Raw genomic sequence first — 21,160 nt, forward strand, 5'->3', positions numbered from 1 at the left:
TCCAGCAACTTACCTTGTCGAAGAAAAGGCTGGCTTCGAAAGTGCTGACTGCTTAGCATGAAACTACTGAGTTATGTGGGAAACAAGATCGCGGTCTGCACTCTCCATGAGTTTAAGTGATGTGTTGACGTGCAATATTATAACAGGCCCTGTGACAACACACTCATGGTTGCACATTTCGGTACTGCTGTCTGGCAAATATTTTACGCATGTTAAAAGTTATATAGTGGTAAGCAGATCTGCAGAGCTTAAGACCAAAGGCAGAGACAACTCGGCCGCATGCCAGAGCAAACAAATCATGCCTGCGTCGTCCTATTCTGATTGCGTACCGCTAAGAAACCTATATATTTGTTTCGAGACGGTTCCCGTTTAATGTCGAGGAATGAAGTCTTTCTTGTTCGTGGTATTTCAGCTTTCTTGGCTTCGAAGTAGTTTGCTCGGATTTCAAGTGGGTTTGCATTAATCAGATCACAAAAGATCCAGATCATACCCGACTGATCCAAAAACTCGAAAGCCAGCCGAAGGTTTTCATACTTTAGCAGCGCGAAAAAAACAGGACAAAATGGGAGACGTGAGAGCCCTGCTCTTGTGTTGTCACACGTCTCAGGCTTTGTCCTGTTTTATCGCGCTGCTAAAATATGAATCCACACCAACATGCTCGGTTTTCTGTTCTCCTTAACTCAATACTTGTCCTTTGCGCTTGGGAGTTCTGAATTGTTGAGAAAAAAGATGAGATTGCGCACACAGTCGCTGGCAAAGGCTTCCTGGCTGCGACATAACTTCAATGGCGCTTTTCATGAATGTCTCTAGAATACCTAAAGCCAAAATTCCAAACTTCCTGATTCCACTGTGAGCAGTGACTGGCACAGCCTAGGTAAAGGTTGGCGAGCACTGCGCAACGAAAGTGGAGTGACTTGCAAAATCTGGTGCGAAGCTGGCATAGGAAGCCGACGAATCCGTGCCTCTTGCTGGCACATTGTAGGCGTCCCCGAGAATGCTGTTGTAGAGCGCTTACATACCAAAGTCGTGCTTGACCAAAGCCGTGCTTACATACTATTTTCGTGCTTGACAATGTGTGCACACTGTGATGGACGTTTCAGACTTCAGATAATTTATAACGACAGTGATTTTCCAGCATAGCATAGAAATATGTTGCATTCTCACACCACTACTTTTCTAGTAACAGGCCTCTCACCTGTCGTTCAAAAATTCTCATGCGGAAGAAGTATGGAATTTAAAGGAGCGCATATGTATTGGTCGTAGACACCGCTCATACAATACAACCTTTCTGTGTGACCTCAGTGTTCAAGTGCGTTTTTTCTTCATGCCTACCAATTACGGACACAATCAATTTTGAGCCTTTTAGGAACGAAATTTTTTCATATAATGTAAAAATTCACTATAAAGATCAAGATATCCGCAGATCACCCGACGGCAGTCTTGAATTTTTTTTTCTAGTAGCTTTTTCGCTACCGTCATAAGCGTTCCATATTGGTTTTCTATGGGAGTCATAGCTGCTCGATGCGAGCGATAAAAAAAGTTTAAAAGAAAGTTTTTGCTACATATCAGGAGAATGGACCATTACCTTCAATATTCCAATTTTCAAAACTTTTTCCCAAATTGTTGGGTATGAAGTGAGGCGAGGCATGAAGACGTAAATGCAGATCCGAGGAAAATGTATTTCTTTTGGTCACACCGTCTCTTTGATTTGCGTAGTTTCCAGCTCGCACCGAAGATGCCCTTATCAGTTCCAAACGGCCGCAGAAGTTAGTTCGTAGGGTTCGTTCATCGCTTTCTCTCGTCGTCGTCTTCGTCTTCCTCTTGGTCCTTGGGAGACTTGCACTCCTCGCGACTGACGTTGTCCGGCCAGTTGCATATGTTGCGGTCGATGTCCCAGACGGTGCCCGAGGTACAGCTGCGAAGCATCGGCTTCCCGTGTCCGCACTGGTAGAACCTGCAGCGGGCATGGAGTATGCGTTGTCACTACTGAGCACTTCGCTTCGGTGAGACAGCGAACGACAAACTTACAGGAGTACAGACATTTAATTTTAGTGGCATGTTTCTTGTCTACGATGATGCGGGACACACTACTACGCATTAATCACCACGTGGTATTCACCTACGGCCGTTAAAAAATTAATAATCGAATTTTTCTGTCATGTTATTACGGTTTCGGTTTCAACAGCCGAACGATGGCTGCGGCTTCAGTGTGTTTTGGTCACGTGAGGCATGGAAAAGCGTCAATATAATCGCTGCTTCGTCGTTTTAATTCACTACAGTGCTGAAGCCAGCCTTCCTGAAGAGCCTGAATGACAACTAATGTGAAAGTAGCGATTATATTGCAGTTTTTTCATGCCTCACGTGACCTATAACTTCTCGTTGACGTCACAGTCATCGTTCGGCTGTTGAAAACGAAACCGAAACAGCACGAGAAAGAAATTCGATTTTAAATTATTTAGCGGTCGTAGGAGAATACCAGTTGGTAATCCATGTATAGTAGCGCCTTACGCATCATTAAAAACAAGAAAACACGCACCTAAAAATTAGGTGTGTATACTCCTTTACAGGTTATGAAGAACTGCACAGTGCAGTGATACTTTTTCGCCGCATGCAGCAGTTCGACGTAATATAACCCTTCGCAATGCCTTCGCTGATCGTTCCTTGTCTGCGAATGAAATCTGGCTCCAGAGCAGAAGCTCATGACCTACGTACAATATTTTGTAAGCGCCTACCTATAACGGACATGCAACTAGAGCAACAAACGGATAAAAACATTTATGTAACTATGTAGTACTTTCAGTTGAATTATTCAAGAAATTCCTTCAGTTACGAACGATCAATAAGCAGCCTTCGAAAAATAGATTGTGACATTTAATAAAAATTAATTATGTGAGATTTTTTAAAGCACTGACCCTTTTTGCAACTCCACTATCAAGATTCTGTCTTTGGTCGTGTTACTCCCCAGCCGCACGATCACGTAACTTGTTCTCGAAAAAAGAAGACTTTGAAAAACGATGAGGCCGAGCGAAGTGGTTGCGCTAGTAACAGTCGTAGTAGTAGTAGTAGTGCTAGTAACAGTCGAGTAGCCGCAGCCGCGGTTGGTACAGTTTCCGTATGTTGCAGAGTCAGCCATCGAAAGGATCGAAAGAAGTCACCTTTTGGAACGAGGCAGCGAAATGCGCTCAGCTTTCAATATGTCCAATGTCGAGATCGCTTCAAGCGGTGCATTTTAAGCGGATGGATGTCGCGTAGGTTCAACTGTTCAAAAACAGGCGGGGACACTTAAGCTCCGCGTTATAGGTATGACGCTATAGCATATGGGTTAATTCCCATATGTGCAGAATTGGCCATTCTCGACTTTACATTCATAAATCCCTGGCAGTCTTGATACCCCTCCTGGAGCAGTGGTGCAGCGGTTAAGCGATGCACCACTACCCTGGGATGGCAGGTGCTCCCAGCGGTGAGTCTTGTGCGACCCAGGTTGCTGTTCCCGAGCATCCAATCATGTATTTAACTGTCACCTGCGACGGTGGGCATGTATAGCTTACTATCCGGTGGGCAGGTTGTGATGACGCCGCAAGGACACGTGACCTGGGTGGGCCACCTGCCTCCCTAGCTTGCTCTCAGGCCACCACCAGTAATGCTGATGACTTTTCGCTCACAACGCCGACACCCGATTTTCTGAACAACGGGGCCTTTAACGCAATCGTGTTAATATGACACACATTTCTCTGCATTTTTGCTCTATATAAGCAGATTGCAGTCTATGCATGTCCGTCTCACTCGTGTACGGAGCTCACAAACCTTGCAGCAAAAATAGACAACATTCAGGGGGGCCTCTGCAGTGGTATGAAAACTTCACAAAACGAGTAGAAAAAAGCTTTTTTACTCGTTTCACCTCTATGTCTCTGTTTCGAGCCTGTTATGCAGGGCTGTCGTACTACTCACAAATGAAGCCTACGCGCTTCGTGTTTCTCTTTTTATATCGCACTTTTGCTTTCTCTGCCCTTTTATGCGATGGACTTTGCGGTGTAGCTAAGAGTGCGCAATGGTAGAGACCCTTACTTTGAGCAGTCCGTCTCGTGAGGGTAGAAGTCCCAGGTGTAGTCCGTGCAGTCTGGCAGGCTACCGGGCGGAGGCCTGGGCCTTGGCTTGACGGTCGTAGTGGTACTCGTGGGGTAAGAAGTACCACGTCTAACGTGGGCTTCGGTCGTAGCTTTTTCGGGCGGTGGCACCCGGTATGTGCTCATGGCCTCGTGTATGATTTTCATGAGCGGGTTCTTGCGTCCTTCGCTGCAGTCTCCCCGGTAGTCGTCCATATCCACAGCCCACACCATTGCGCCGCCGTAGCCTTCCTTTCTGATGTAGTCCATCTGCGAGAATTAACGGTGCACCAATTATGCGGCAAATGTTGGACGAAATGTGCCCTTAAATGGTTTTAATTAGGCAGACTGTGGATGGTTCCGCCATCACCAACTGTTCGCAGTTTCAGGATGCCTGTGTATTACACGTCTTTTCTGCAACGAGCTATACTATTCCACGTGTACGTAATTGACAAACGTGGCAAAGTGGTAATGTGGTAATGCAAAGTTGTAATGTCGTTTTCCAATGACCTCCAACGCAACTGCGAAAAAGAAACTGTTTTGAGAGCTCGAGACTGTGCAGTACCCCGGACTCTCCCGTGATGACTACGGCTGTCTTTGATGATTCCGAAACTATCATGGCCAGTCAACACAAAGCATAGCAAGTTGCTCGTTCACACTCTGTGCACGTCTTCATCTCGTCCTGTGCAAAGTTAAGCGCGTTTAACCACCATGAACAACCTACTAAGCCCAATACTCGTTATTTGAGCGTAGCAAGAGCGCTTCGCGCTCTGATAACTGCATGCGTGTATGCTGCCGTGCCAAGCAGACTGTCTCTCCTAAAGATCATGGAGTGCATACTGTTGAAGTCAGTCTGCACAAATTGCCGCACGTGTACTGTTCACTCACAAGCACAGCCTGACCATTTCGCTTCGAGCAGGAACGACAAAAACAGCAGGCTGTCTGCATGCAAAATGCGGGAGTACGCAGGAACTTTCGTATTCCAACAGCGTAGTTAATTAGAGCTGATACGCCCGTAGCCATTATGTCTCTCATCGCACCTCAGCGCAGTGTCCGCAGAACCATGGATCGGGTGTGCATTTATCATAAATGAAATAGTTTTGAGCGTCTTCTCTTAAATAACAATTAGTGGTTTAGAGTTCCTGCCACTGGAGTTCCGATACAACCTTATGTATTTACACGAGGATAAATTGTCATTCGGGAGACATATTTAAGCGTTGTCTCACTCTTCAGGCTTAGCTTAGGGAATGATGGAAAGAGGTTCTCGTTATGACATAAATGACGGAAGCCAACTGTCACCGAAACCAAGGAGAATAGGGGACGTCTTTTTTGATATTTTGTAGTTTTTATCAATGGGAGATTAATAAAATCAGAAGAAAAAACAACCACACGCCGTCGGTTGGATCCCAACCCACGACCTCCGAATTCCGCGTCCGATGCTCTACCATCTGAGCTAGGGCGACGGCTGTCCAAACTGCTGCTTTTGGGGGTATTTGTGTGTAATGTAAGCTAACCTTGAGAGTGTTCACCAGAGCCACCCTCGAATTCATCGGCGCGTTGCTCCTTGCCCTTTAATTCTTGTCCCATTTTGTTCATACAAGCTTCGATTCTGAGGGTTATCTATTACTACAAGCTTACCTGTCAGGTGAGAAGGAAGGCCAAAGTGACCAATGTTGCGCTGTTTTGTCCTACATGAGAATGCGGCTACACGTGGTGCGCATTATAAAACTGGATTTTTCAATCGGCTGCTATTCCCTGCAACCGCAGCCAATGCCTAAATAATTTGCTTCCTCGAGAAAGAAAAGTGCCTGTAGTACTTTCTGGCTTTGGCAACATTACACGACTTGCTACTTCTCATTCCATACAAAACGTTCATGGCCGCTAAGTGCTAAGCGTGATGATGATACAGAAAGAAACTGCGATTACATCTGGGTACCCTCTTGCATTTTTCTCTATTTTTTAGCCGCCGAGAGTTTCCCTCTCAGCAAGTGCAATTCACGGTAGCTCGAATGCGAGCCTTCCAAGTTCGAAGTCTTCAAGCCAGTATCGGTTCTTATCGACAAACCTGTCCCTCTGGAGTATATTGTTTATGTTCTACGCCTCATCAAGTGTCAGCTAGCAGACTGGTGCGGTCTGCTCAATAGATGTCTCTAAAAAGTGCACGGGTTGGCTTGCCTGTGAGCTTCATTTGAGAAGCCAGAGCACCAAGCAGTATTGCATGCGCAGACAAAAATCTGTGAAAAAGACTTTTAGGCGTTTTAGGAAAAAACATTTTCCAGCGTACCTGCATACAAATTATCTGTACATTCTCGCTTTGAGTACCTTCCCAATCTTTCCAATATTCCAGGAAAAAAAAACTTTTCTTGCTTGTTTTTTTTCAGCATTCAAAATTTCCGGAAATTTCACGTCTCAACCTAAGGTTATGCGTCAGTGCTTACGACGCGTATTTCACACGTGACTGCTCAGTTGTTCTTCAGTTTGTCCGGAGGTTGTCATGACTCGGCCATGTCTAACAAAGTAGGAACCGACCGATGCTCCTTGTGAATAGCGTGATAACCGTCAACAGGAATGAAAATAGAGTATGTAAAGCGGCAATACAGACTAGAGATGTGCTTTCTCAGCACAGATGCAGTGTCAAAGGAAGGCAAAGAAGCGCGCGCTAATAATCACAATAACGATCGGCTATGTGCAACTCTAAGGCAGAATTGCAAACGTAAGTAAAGGGAGGCGTACATGCTTGCGCTAGCCATCGCATCATCTCTTGATGGCCGTCTGGTAACTTTTTACTCGCTCAATATAATCAGGATGTATGCAGTCGCATACGGAATAAAGAACAATCGTGTGGTGAAAAAAAAATTCGCTGTGGCTTAGCTTGGTTAAGCCCGGTAATTGCGAAAGCAATATCCGTACCTACGCCATGGTACAGCTGGTAGTGTAGCTGGTGGTGGTGCTTGTGGTTAGACTTGTGGTGATGCATCGGTTATACAATCCAATCCAATCGCATCCAATTTCATCCAATCCAATCCACTCCAATCCACTCCTATCCAATCCAATCCAATCTAATGCAATCGAATCCAGTCCAATGTAATCTACTCTAATCTAATGTAATCTAATCCAATCCAATCCAGTCGAATCCAGTCCAATCCAATCTAATGTAATCCAATGTAATCCAACTAATGCAATCAAGGTCAAATGAAGGTCAATGGTGGTCACCGCCGCGGCACGATGGTGGTCACCCTGGAAAGTGCAAGTAGTACCGCTTTCGCAATTAAAAAGAAACTACACAGGACACCAACCTTAATGGCAATGCTCTTCTCATCCTCGTAGCCGATCCACTGGTTGTCTCTGAAGGCGTACGGGCACTTGCCCATGTCGTCCCACTCTCTTGTCCAGCCGTTCTTCAGCACATTCTCGCACACCTGGGAACACGAGCAGCGTGACAAAGGCATTAGGCAAGGCATCAGTGGCTACCCTAGAAATGCCTATTAAGTTTTATTTTAGTGCGACAGCACTTATGAAATATAGCACTACAATTACTCAATACATAAAAAATAGATGCATGATTTTGGTTTTGTTTTGCCTAAGCAGTTTCCTTCTAAACGCCTCAGTACTCTTAAACGTTTAATACTCTTGCATAGTCGATGGAAAAATTAAAAGACGGCAGAGACGCTTAAGACTGCTTACTTGTGAGAAGGCGTAAGCCCGCCCCCTCATATTGTGAACGCCGTCACCGCGCGTTGCGGGGTGATGTAACCCCATGCCACGTAGCTGGCAATTATACCTCTGCATGGCTCTACGTAACCGCCTCACCCCATCTGCGCGCTAACTTCGTGAAAACAGTGGCCGCCGTACCGTGGCCCGCGCTCCTCCTTAAGGGTATGATGCGATATCTAGTGGGTTAACGCATTTATATGCAGAATTGCTCTTTATACTTGATATTTATAGATGCTTGGGAGTCCTCATACCAATCCTGGCGCAGTGGTACAGCGGTTAAGCGCTGTGCCACAGTCCTGCGATCAAAGTTAATTGGTGCCACCGGTGGGGCTTGTGCGATTTAGGTATACCTCTTCGCGAGCAACCTCACATGAAGACACCATCTTTTACGGGTACCATCGAGTGTTAGCACACACACATACGAGTTTTCGCTCAATAAGGCAGGTAAGGCTTACGCCTTTAGATGTGGTTGCCAGGTGTTCACTGAGTATTAGTTTTAAAAATGCTCGTCATTGTGCCTTCAGGCATTCTCAGAGTAGAGTATAAGTTATACTTTTCACTTACTTCGGCCGGTCATAGATATTCTGTCATACAATACGTGAGCAGTGGCAAGACTAAGTACGCTTGGAAGTACCTCGAAGTAGGCCTGGAAGCCGGTCTCGTTGGTGTATAGGCCCGGGGACCCGCCGTTGAGCCACTTCTTGACAGGCGCCCGCAGTCCGTGGTTGTCCGGGCTGCCCAGGGTGTAGGTGCGACCGTAGAGCGGAACCCCCACGATGAGCTTGTGCCGCGGGGCACCGCGATCCGCCCACAGCCGCAGGCCGTCGTGCTGCGATGGGCACAGTGCTTGCCTCAGAGAGCGTACAAGATCGCGGCTTCGCTATACCACCTGAAGTCGCTCGAATGTAAGCCGTCATGAGGGTGTATAGGAGTCAGTGAAGCGAGTAATTAATTACTCATCGGCAACGAAAGGAAAGATATACAGCCTTCTCATAAGCTGCGAAGCTCAATAAAAATTCCTCGTCTTCCGAGTCGGGGCCCCTCTGGGGTGGTCACTCGACCAACTTAGCTGTCCAGGACGACTAGAAGATTCTCAACAAATAATAGATTACAGGAACACAATTCGATTAAAAATATATATTAGTCAAGGCAATAATGGGCAATTACTATCCTAATTGACATCTGCTTTACCAGGGGGGATTTCCCTAACTCATTATAATGCTAAGGAGGGTTCTATCAGAAGTGGCGACCAGTGCTGTTGTCGGAGCCGTTGCTTAACATGCGCGGTTGGATGAGCAACCTATGGCAGGAATGTTCAAGCACTGAATTCGGGGACAGAAGAACCTCGGCTCAAGAAGTGCTTAAATATTCAGCCGCGCCTAGCACTTTATATTTTTAATTTCCCTCGTTTTCACGCTGTTATTTCGTTAAACAGGCACAAAGAGGCACACTGCACTGCATTTTTCTGCTCTTTAACTCTCATAGAAATAAGCTTGGATAACCTTGCCTCCAAACATCGTAGACCGGAGATTACATACTGGCACCGCGGCTTTCAATGGAATTTCAGGCCCTGTTGAGTAAGGAGTCGCTATGTAGACGCCTTTAGCATACCGCGTACCGTGTTACCATCAGCATTACCGGAATACCGGGAGCCTGCGCGCCATCATTGCGCATGCGCAGATTGTCTTGAGGGTGCCAGATTGCGTCAAGTACACGGCAGCTGCGCGCAGGGGCGCGGCATCGGGACCGATCAACGCGTGCGCATTGGCGGTGGGCGGGCTCCCTGCACTTCGGTAACGGTAATACGGTACACGGTATGCTAAAGGTGTCTAGTTAACAGTAATAACCACCGTTCATCATGCATGACACTAGTAAGCGGCACGCCACGAAAGTAAGGCACCTCATATTATCGAGGAAACCAACCTGCGAGTATTTCTCTGCGAGTATTTCTCAATACTTGGTCACGTCCCACTTTCTCAGAGAGAAAAGTTTGAAAATTAGAAAATTGTACGATACTGTTATGGAAATATTGAAGGTAATGGCCCACTCTTCTGATCTGTAGCAAAATCTTTTGTATTGAAGTGTTTCCATCGATCGCATCGAAGAGTTAAGAATGCCATAGAAAACCAATGGGGAAGGCTTTTTATGATAGCAAAAAAAGTTAATAGAAACAAAATTTTGAGACTGCCGTCGGATAATCTTCGGATATATTGATTTTTATGGTGAAATCTTACATTACATGAAAAACTGCGTTCATAAACGGCTTCCTGCCCAAAAATCCTTTTGTCCAGAATTATTGGGCATACAAGTTACAGAACTTTAGTTATAGGTAAGCTTGTGCCGAATATCATGGTGCCGACTGTTAGTTTAGCTTGACAAGAAATCGCGCTTCTTGGTTTTTGTGAACTCATAATTTTCAACCGCTGTTGTAAATGCTCCCTACGACCTCCTTTAAGGAGTTTTAGCATGGCCGTATTGCAATTCATTGTCGTTGCTTAAACGCATCTCGAAAAACCAGGTGGGAGCGCGAACAGGCAACTACACATGCCCAGTACCCACCCGGATTGCCTAATTTGCAACCACGTTACGGTACGTCCCCGCTATTCTAATCCCTCCAACACGCGCAAATGGCCCATGTAACTCCCGCGATAATAATGATTTTTATCCATCGCATAACGCCACGAAGTATAGAGCTCAAGGAAAGGCCAGCTCACCACGTTGAGCTTCTCGTAGGACCACTGGTCAAAGGGCCTCTTGAATAGCGGGCTGTGCACATCGGCGAAACCGGCCCAGTTGCCGCGCAGGTCGTAAGACATCACGTGGATGTGGTCCAGCAGTCTGCGGAAGGGAACAAATAGAAGGAGGCAACGGGAGACGGATCAAGCCCTTGCTACTTCTTCGCATCTTTCTAAAGTGGAGCAGCCATCAGCTCTCCCCCATTTCGAGGAGCTACTTGATATAAATAGTCCCACTGGCAACTATGGCTCTCTTTGTAGCCGTTCGGCTGCGCTCGGGTGGATGTCAATGAGTAATTCCTCCCTTATTACAAATCTACTCCACCTTGGGGGATTCCCCTAAACATTTGACCAACTATGGCTCTCGCCGCGCTGGAAGACAATTGCAGTGGTCCGTCAGGCCCTCTGTAGCTACGAACCGCCTTGCTTACCCCGTGAGCGGTGCTTGTAAATGTCGTAGGCAAAGGAAATTATTAAAAAAAAATCGTGATCGCCTTTACACAATTTCCGAATATGCGACATGAATTTTCGATCGCTGTTACAGGTACCAGCGATGTGAAGGTGAAGACCTTACTGGCGTTAAAATTACGGTTATTCCTTGAATCTAAGTGAGATGCACGTTCTTTGTACTTTTTTTGTATATTGAAATGATGAATGCTCTCCACAACATTTGTTTTCGCCTTTGATGGAGAAACGTAAATTTAAAAAATGAGTGGGAATTAATGTGGAATTAATTTACTCAATTTTTCTTCTCATACTGCTTCTACCTACACGTGCACTGCCAACACGTCCTGAATCATACGCTGTTTGCGCAAGTCGTTTGGTTTAGGCTGGTTTAAGGGAGTTTAAGGGGGTTTAACGTCCCAAAGCGACCCAGGCTATGAGCCACGCCGTGTAGTGGAGGGCTCCGGCTACTTTCGAGCACCTGTGCTTCTTTAAAGTGCATTGACGTCGCACAGTGCACGGGCCTCTCGAATTTCGCCTCCATCGAAATGCGACTTCAGCAACACGCGTCTTTCGGGTCAGCAGCCGAGCATCATAAACACTGAGACACCGCGGCGACTGTTGGCGCAAGTCATATTCTTGCCCAGTCGTTTCAACGACAGAGAGTGCGACCGGCGTCATCTTTCCTTCGGCAATATTGGCAGCAGACACTCAGTGCTTGGAAGCTTAATCTATTAAATAATCAATTAGGTCGTTAATTGGCTCTCAGGGTTAGTTAGAAGGATGTGGGAGATGCCTTTGCCCTGCTGTGGACGTAGTTAGGCTGATGATGATGATGACGGCACCGAGTGGAGGAGAGGGTGGCGGGCGCTTACTTGGCCAGCTGCTCGACCTCGTAGCCTTCGTCAAGCCGGAACTTGGCCACGGGCACGGCGCACGTGATGAGGAGCTTGTGCTCGTCGAAAGCGGCACGCATTTCCTGCGCACCAGACACGACGTGGCGCGTGTGATGCGCGCCACAAAAAAAAACTACCAGACTTTTCGTTCTTCCCCGATCCGAATTTCTGACAGCACTTTATGTGCCGTGCTTCCCATTAGCCGCGAGATCAACCCACAGATGGCGGCACCGTCGCTCCACTATTGTGGATCTGCAGCCGGCAGGGCCCGCTGAAACGTTCGCTTCCCAACTTTACGGCGGGTAAGAAAACGCGCCCTCTGCAATGTATGCGTGGTACACTTCTTAAAATGTGCAGATTTTGCACAGAAAAGCGCAGAATCGGCAAACTCTAAATAAAAAAAAAAAGCGCGGACTGCAGGAAAACATGGGACTGGCATGCCACCACGTAGCCCATGTTTTGTGATTTTCTCCCGTTTTGGCTCGCGTTTTCGTAGCATCGCACTCACGGGCCTGATATATTTATTGCATCACGCTTGCCTAACGGCAGTTTCGTTTTTTTTCATCGCCTTTTCCCCAACGTGCGCGCCACTGCCTGTGCTACAGAACTGATATAGTTAAACGGTCGACAGGCAGATTTAGTGTGACTGCCAGCGGGTGCATTTCGCCTCATGAAGTGTCACTGTGGTGAGACACGGTGCTACACTTATCAGATGACTGCCATTCAAAACGTGCTTTTTCGAGCAATGCACTAAGCATGCGCTTTCCCTCCACTGTTTTTCCAAGGCGACTCCTTTGAGCCTATTTTCCATGACAGGCGCTTCGATGGGAGCTTCACACAACGAACTTCGGGACGATGCACAACTTGCTGTGCTAGCTTTTGCTAAGCCCACGGAGAGGCGCACGTGCTTTCGGCCCAGACCTGATTCGAGCAAGACGCGGTCTGGTTTATTAGTGATCTTAAGTCGAGGATTAAGCAATTAAATGCAGCGCCGGCAGCGTCCTGCCCGGCAGGTGTGTCCACAGATAGTGAGCGCGTATATCAATCTGGTCTGGCTACAAGATGGTGGCACTTTTCTGAACTATTCCCCTAAAGTAAATCATGCCGGCATTGTACAAGAATTTTCGCCGCACAGGCGAAAATGACCAGGATTCCTCGAGTGAGCCGGGGCCCATATCAGCTCGATAGTTAATCATTTCGGCCATTTCCGTATTCATACTTTGCGTCCTCTGCTGCAATCCTCTCCCAATGGTATCTCTGGCGCCATCTCTCGTAGCATTTAAAAGCTGCTACACGTGCCAACGGCCAGTCTCGAAAGGAGCCAACGCGCTCTAGCGCGCGGCTTCCGGCCTGAAGCGCCTGAGGTTCAACATGCCGATGAAGTCCCGAGAAGTGGTCGTTTAACTGCCCTTTCGTTTTATATTTTGTTTTATAATGCATGTTAGAGCGTTGCACTGAAGACTCTATCATATACTTCCGTCCCATAGCGCACTCTTTAGAGTAGCAGAGGCGAGGCAGACGAGACATAGCCGCTAAATTTCTTTCATCGCCGCGTGCGTAGATACGCAATCCAGCGCGCATCCTTTTCCGTCGCTTGTTAAGCAGTTGTATTATCAATCCTGTGCATGTGTTCAGAGTGCGACCTCTTCGCAATATTGTATTGGGTAACAAAAGAAGCAAGAAACAAAATGATCTTAAGAGTGTTCGAGGCGCTTATTAAGAAGGCATCAACTTTGAGAAGCTTCGAAGAAAAGCAAGAGTATGGCATGCATCTGTTTACACACCAAGGCAACAAAATGTGATTCAGAACAAAGGCGAAGGCGGCAAGAACTTCATACAAAAGAATTCTGGACTTACGCCCAGGGAAGATATATGCAGATGCATAACATGCCCCTTCTTTGTCAGAAGTGTCCTGTGTGCGTTATTACACATTACATGGTAAGACAGCTTCATGACATCCTTCAGACTTTCTCTCCTTCAGAAAATTCACGCGAGCATCATAACCACGATAAACGGGACACGGGGAGTTTCCTCTCTTAGCCATTGCATTTTTTTTTCCTTTCGTGTCAATATGTACTTTCACCTTCCCAATCATGAATCAACTGCAACTGTCCCCATTTTTCTTTCGCTTTTTCCAGCGCATGCTCAAGCCCGCTGATGTTTCAGGAATCTTACCGGACGAGCGAACAGTACACATCGCCCGGAGTGCACCCAATTTGCCGTCGTATAAGGCCTGCATTTATAAGGCCTGCATTGATTACCCCAAATGTTGGTCCTGCGGAGAAATACTGCCTATTTGTCCTCAATGCGCACGTGCAAGCCGTACGCTAAGCAGTCTCTTTCCGCGAGCCGTCGAGATAACATCGTTTGAAGCAATTATATTTAGAGGCCACATACAAGGTTTCTGTAACCTGGCATCTTGCGCGACAGTGGTGTGGACTTGGGACAGACTCTTTCAAGAAAGCCTCAAGTCTTCTTGTAAGTGGTCAGAGTCATTTGCATTGCGTCCACCCGCACTGAGGGCGCTGCTATAGCCTTCTACTTTTCTTATCTTTTCTCTTCACTATGAGTTTTAACAGAGTACACTGTGGGGCCAGTTGGTCATACATAATCTGAACGAACAAACGTAGCGTTTAAAACAGGACACATGTAGGACACATGTAGCCCCGTCCTGTCCTCATCTTTCTGTGTCCTACATAGTCTGAACGAACAAACGCTACGTTTGTTCGTTCAGACTATGAGTTTTCCCTTGTCAATGCACGCAGCCGACTTCGAGCGTTTCTGATAGCTTTTTCCCCCTTTTTTCTTCATCCTTGTTTCGGTTGAGGCGAAATGCCAAAACGGTCGTGTACTTTGATTTCAGTGCTCGTTGATAAAGTACAATTAATCTGAAGCCCTACACTACCACATGCCTCAAAACCTTCAGTGGTGAGATGGCATTTAAGAGTCTATTAATAGACGAATCCGCACCTTCTTTAGGCTTTCTAATAGCATTTGCTCGCATTTTTTAGCATTCCTGATTGCATTTACGGCTTGTGGTACTTTCAGGACGATAGAATGGCGAGCTAGGCAAGTTGTTGCATGGAGGAATACTTGGAACAACAGCTCAAGGTTGGGCTTTCAAGTGACCTCCGTTATTTTAATGGTGCTTGTACTGCGTGATCTTGTGTATCGCCTCTTTTCAGAATGAACATTTTGTTAGTACTTCATGGCTCTTTACGTCTACTCTTCTGGTATCCTTTTTCGTGCACTTTTTCTGTCAGACTTTCGTGAATGCTTGGTAAATCAAAGGTAATATCTTTTAGCTTAACCTCTGTCATCTTGGGTTTCTCTGCCGGATACCGGAAATAGAGCACGCATCAATACACAACAAGGTGCAAAAGAACAAGAAACACGGTGTCGGGAAAAGTCGATGCAAGTGTACGTACCTTGACGAGTTTGAGGAAGTTGTCCTTGTCGGAGAATTTGCCCTGGCGGTCGCTGGCCCCCGGGTACTCCCAGTCTAGGTCGAAGCCGTCGAAGCCGTACTTGAGGACCCAGTCGACGGCGCTTTGTATGAACGTCTTGCGGCGAGACCGGACGCCGACCATGTCCGAGTATTTCTTGCCGCCCTCGGCCCAGCCGCCAACGGCCAGCAACGTCTTGAGGTGCGGGTGATGCTTCTTCAGAGCCACGAACCGACTCAGGCCGTCTACGTGTTTAATAATAATAGTAATAATCTTTATTCTTCCATCAAAACGATGGAGGGGCCGTGGGTAAAAGCTGCGAGACAGCTTGACCTCAGCCCATGGTCCCCTCTACGAGGCGATACTGGTGCAAGCTTGAACATGCAGAATTTCTTGTTGAAGAGAACACACCAAAGTTATGGCTCAAGAAATACAAGGTAGTGTGAAAGAAGTAGAGGAAAAAATAGAAATGGTTTGTATTCGTGGCGTACAAAGTGACGCCACGCCAAACATTCGGGGCTTGCAAAGTGAAGCCAATTTCATATTCATAGACGTCGTTGAGGAGAGCGGGCAAAATGTAAGACATATTTTTCATGCAATAAATGGCACGGGGAGGGTCTAAGATCCAGTATTCCGCGTGACGGGGAGTATAGGATGTAGTTTTTAATTCCTGCTAAGGTAGATTGCGAAGTAACTGATTTATTTTAATTCGCGCTTAAATGCGACACTTAGTCTGCAACGGTATAATCTCCAAATTTGTATTATGTCTCCTTAAAGGAACAGGTCATGAGTGTGAGAATTATAAGAAACATCAAAAAGGTCTTTATCTTCTTTGCAGGGTGAACCTCTTTTGTAAGTTTGTTGCTGTGGTACAACCCTATTCTAAAAAGCGGCAACAAAGATGGGAGCAAAATAAGAGAGTTACAGATGTAAGGCTTTTTACGCTAAATTGTAGTATCGTTCTACATCTCGTTACAATGCCAACAACACTCGATAGTTAAAGGAAAGTGAGTCCATATGAATATCCCAAGGTATACTATGCAAAAAAGTAGCCCTGGCCAAGAAATTAAGTACCGCTTACTGTGTTAGTTTTTTTTCTGCTGTGCACAATATCTACGTTTACATTCATCTGTTTTGATTTCGGTCTAAATAGAGTGGTCTTCGTGTTATTGCTGTTTACTCCTAACTGATTTGCTGCGGGCAATTCCCGAAGTTTCGCAAGAGCGGAGTTTGCTATGTTCCTCATGCTCTCGCAGTTTGGGGCAAGAAAAAAAGTATGCCACCATTATTGGCGTATAATATATATTTGGCTTCAAGTGCACGTTTTAGTAAGACCGTTGATATATAGATATCGAAAAGGAAAGATCTGAGAATGCTGCATTCATTCATTCCTTCAGTCGTTCGTTCGTTCATTCGGTTTTTTCATCATTAACTTAGCCGCTCATTGACTGAACGCTAATAATTTCTTTTTTTGTCATGTACGCTCTATGTAGCCAATATGAAGTTGTTTGGTGGGGCGCATTTGAAAATCATACATTCAGTTTACCTGTGAAGCTCCCTGCGTCGCTGCGCAAATAGCAACAAGGTTGGTGTTAAAGGTGAATATTACCTGGCACTTATTGAAAACGTGAGGCGCTTCCCAGGTGCCTGTACCTTATTTTGAGATGGAAATGATGGGAAAGCTATATAATTACCAGCCCAGTAGCCAACTGTCCTGGCTCCAGACGTAAAGCTCACGGCCTGTGGCATAGCCGCTATATTTTCGCACTTGAAGGAACACACAGGACGAAGCGTCCTGTGTGTTCGTCCTTTTTCCGTTGTGTTTTTAGCGCTCACCGATTCCTTCAAGTATGTATTTCCAACTAGCCCCAGTTGTAGCTCTTTTGATATTTTCGCAGTTAACCAGGACGCTTCACATCAGCAATGAACTATCGAAAGAAAGAGTGAATATCATTAAATCTTAAAAATTTTGGCAGTATCACTGTGCAGTGCTCCCGCGCGTATTCAGCGCTGCTGAGCACAATGCAGCTGGCATGGTTCAGCCTACTCCATTTCGGCACGGACAAAATACTAGGCAGCCGCGCTCGCAGACCTACAACTCCTTGCAGTGGAAGCAACCGCGGCAAAGCTTCCAGCAGCGGCAATGACCCTGATCTCGAGCACTGACCCTTTCCGAGGTCGAACTCCTCGTCGATGTGCGTGACCTGCCAGGTGGTGTTGTCCAGCCCCACGAAAGAGTAGACGAGGTGCGTGCACAGGTCTGTGGGGATGTTCTCGATGTCGTAGGTCATGGGCGAGGGTCGGTTGCAGGCCCACGTCTGGTAGTAGCACACAACCACCGCCGGCCTGGACTTGTCGCCGCTGCCGTCGACGACCACACGGTTCGCAGTATCGCCTGCGGCGCCTAGACGGGTTCGATGCATTGTTTGATACATGGATTAGCTTCGAAGAAAACAAAATAAACCTACGACACTCACGCCGCGATGGGCGTGTGTACTGAGAAATGCAGTTTCACTGCAGTTCTGCAGACAGTCCGCCATTTCTAAACATTTGTTGCAGCATGGGTGAAAAATTTTGTATATCTAACGTGAAACCGCGGTTGCTGTGGAGGAAATGAACTTTTCTTAGTGCCACCAAACGCAGTGCATCTAATAAATACCGCGATATTTTGAGTAAATGCTGTGGTCAGCCTTCGTTAGGGCTACAACACTTTACTTTTCATACGTTATGAAGAGTTTAGTTCATATTACACAGATAGTTTAGAATTGCAAAGACTTAAAAAAAATGGCCAGGAAGCTTTCAACACTGCATGGATTATTTTTTCACGTTGGGAGGGAAAATGCTTGAATTTTTTATATTCAGTATTGAGCCTCTTGTCGTCATAACACATGAGCGCAGTTGGGGCAACTGGGCGGTCTTGATTTAAAGAAGGACCCTTACGTTTGACGTAAGGAGCCCTCTTACGAGCCTCACGCTGGCCTATATCATGCTGTTACTGCATAAAACTTCATAACATAACAAGAACCCCGCCCCCCAGTACAAGTTCGAGAAAAAAGTTTGAGATGTACAATATAAGCCTCTGCCGCAGCGAGCAGCTGTAGCAATCCCCTGCTAGCGCACTCTCAGCAATATCCGCGCCAGCGGAGCAGTTAGGATGGCGCACGGCGCGGCCAACTTCCATGATCCGTGCAACGTGTTCTAAACCGACAGGCGGAGCATGCCTCCTTCGTGGCGATTGCGCTCAGTGCGTACTCTGTGATGCAATACGGTGCTCTTCGCCGTTATGGCCCAAACTGTTCCCCGCATGACGCCGCCGCAGACGTGACTGCGAGCTTGCCTACATCACGTTTATTTGGCTGTCTCACAAACTAGCCGCGTTCTATTTAAACTTGAATAAACGACGCACCGATGTAACCCGCATGCAATGCACACGCGGACCTCGAGCACCCTACCTCCAATATCCCTTGCATATGCAGTGGTTCAGTGTCCTCAACGAGGTCACTCCTGACTGCATTGGGGTTGCGCAGTGGCTCTTGCATCAATATGGCAGGTGTGCTTAGGCCTTAATGGAGATAGCCCTTCCCTCCTGTCAATTTTTCCGTGTATTAAGAGGCATAATTAGCTTTATCCAGAGACGAGCCAAATTGTAAAGATTGCGGAGAAATGGCAGACCTACATACGCCACGTGGTGTGGGCCTGCCGAAACAACCCATAAATCCCCAAATTAGAATATCACGTGTCTGAGAAGTGTGATGATGCGCTGTCCGGCTCCGACCTGCTCACCAGCAGGAGCTGGTGGAGCGGACCCCAGCTGCGGTGAGATCAAATGAGATCTCTAGTAACCAGGATCCCAACCAAGAGCACTCGAGGATCAGCAAATACTCTATCTGAGCCCCAGTGATTGTTCAAATACCCTTAATGCCACTGAGAATGTGTTTGCCTAAGACTGTTTTAGTGCGCTTGCGTCGGTTTGTACTTATTCGCTATCATTCGAAATACGTCACATAGCGTATGGGCGGGAGACCTCTCCACTAAGCATTTGACTCTCACTCTCTATCTCCCTCTCTCTGCATCTCCCATAATATTAGCGTTCGCATGCTTCCACCTTCGTCTAATTTCCTCATTTGAGTTGCATTAAGGACTGAATGGCCAAGTTCGCTGACCTGTAAGGTTGCCGAATTCTAAGATCTGTTGGTCATTAATCAGTGCGCGCTCCGGCCCATCACGATTGTGAACGGCGTTATGGCCAAGGCAATAGCAACTCTCCAACCATTATTTCGTACGAAACGCTTTTGTGTACCCAAACCTGGAAGAGTTGAGTAACTTGGGAATGAAGAACCGAGCCCCAGTGAAAGCTCAGAGACAAATCGGTCGAGCGAAAGTGAAACTTTTGTGCGTCTTCAATTTTTTTATTTTGTTCCTGCCTGGTAACAACCCTTCTTTCCCAACAAAAAAAAAACATAGTCCTACGCTTATAAGGGTTAGAGGAGGCGTACTTACCATTAGTTGCGCCTCCCGCCGCGCTAACCGCGACCGCCGCCGTGGACAGGAGAATGGCGGCGGTTAGCACCATCATCATCAGGGCCTCTGGAAGAAAGACTGCGGTGCGGCGGCGGATCATTTGCACGATGGCTGCGTGCGGGGGGCGGTCGGCTCCTCTTCTGTGGGCGCCGAACCAGCGGGACCTGCAGCGGCAACGACGGCGGCAGCAGAGCGCCGTCTTTTTTTCTTTCCCTCCCGCGGCACTTTTTATAGGTCGATTAGATTTCGCGCAATGACCCGTTACCGGCGCTCGGAACGGATATACGGCACGCACTCGCACACCGACACTTAGGCAGAGGACGACGAGTCGCCGGTTGGAACCACACGCACAGACACACGCGCAACTCTCGAGGGAGGAGAGAGAGAGACATTACCAGCGCGAGCTGCGAATCAATGCGAGAGATGCGCACGCGGGAAGGAGATTCCGAGCGCTCGTCCAGGAATGGGGACAGTCGCCTTCGCCGCCGCACCTCCTCCTCACCTGGTGAGGCGCGACGACGCTTCAACCCCTTTTGACACGCGCACCCCTCCGGTCGGACGACGGATGATGCACGGGGCATTGTTTTCATTGGTCGCGCATGCGTTGCTGCTGCTCGCGCTTTTCTATTATCATCTTCGTTTCCACCAGGGTGTATATGTCAGCGGCATTGCGTAGTCGGGCTGGCATCCTTAGCCCTCGTTAGAGATAGCTTACTCTCTCTCTCACACTCTCTATCTGTCTCTGCATGCTTTCCCGCCAGCCTGTTGTTCTTGCATACGAACAGGCACACACACACACGTGCAAGGTGCGAGGCATCATTCCTCTGTTCGTTGTATTCGCGTTGTTTGAATTTTTGTTGCTTTTCGGTGGTTGCGCCGCGTCGTGTAATCCGCCCCAGAGGATTCGTCGGAAGGGAGAGGTGTCCGGTGCCACCCACAGCTTTCTGTCGCTCTCCCATTTTCTCTCTTTCTTTTTGGCTTTTACGCGGCTCGCATTTTTTGTACGAGGCTGTTGCGCGTGTGAATGAACAGCATGTAGGACGACGCCCGGGCGTTCACTTCACTGACTGAATGCGCCGCTGACGCGGGGCCGGCGAGAAGATTTGCGTCCGCCTCCATCGGTAGAAAGCTAAGCGACACCGTAGAAAGGAACGAGTTAAAAGAGTTGTTGAGGTAGGAAGAGGCAAGGGGCTGGCGACGGCCTAGCAGATAAAGTTAATTCATTTGCGAGAGGTGTCTGAATGACTCCGAGTTTAGCAGATAAGCAAACGAGTGGGTTCACTATTAGTGTTCGCTTCGCT

The 21,160-nt window shown here is 47.3% G+C and overlaps 1 protein-coding gene across 1 annotated transcript; it reads right to left on the bottom strand.

The window, feature by feature from the left end:
• Positions 1-1,707: 1,707 nt before the first annotated feature.
• On the bottom strand, positions 1,708-20,156 carry LOC149343046 (endochitinase-like). Its single transcript, XM_089542285.1, has 9 exons — positions 19,839-20,156; positions 17,506-17,742; positions 15,321-15,583; positions 11,872-11,975; positions 10,532-10,655; positions 8,452-8,646; positions 7,400-7,522; positions 4,066-4,373; positions 1,708-1,954 (listed from the first exon to the last, which is right to left on the bottom strand). Exons 1-9 carry the CDS (start codon positions 19,957-19,959, stop codon positions 1,786-1,788), a joined length of 1,644 nt encoding a protein of 547 aa, XP_089398411.1. The 5' UTR covers positions 19,960-20,156; the 3' UTR covers positions 1,708-1,785.
• Between the last annotated feature and the right edge of the window lie 1,004 nt (positions 20,157-21,160).

Source organism: Amblyomma mixtum, chromosome 5 (assembly GCF_055824585.1).
Source record: "Amblyomma mixtum isolate Tamu chromosome 5, ASM5582458v1, whole genome shotgun sequence".
Taxonomy (NCBI): domain Eukaryota; kingdom Metazoa; phylum Arthropoda; class Arachnida; order Ixodida; family Ixodidae; genus Amblyomma; species Amblyomma mixtum.

Coding starts and splice junctions, on each gene's coding strand:
- LOC149343046 (XM_089542285.1), bottom strand. CDS start 19,959: ATGATCCGCCGCCGCACCGCAGTCTTTCTTCCAGAGGCCCTGATGATG. Junction 15,584..17,505: donor GGAGTTCGACCTCGGAAAGG/GTCAGTGCTCGA, acceptor TTAAACACGTAG/ACGGCCTGAGTCGGTTCGTG. Junction 8,647..10,531: donor CCTACGAGAAGCTCAACGTG/GTGAGCTGGCCT, acceptor TGCCCATCGCAG/CACGACGGCCTGCGGCTGTG.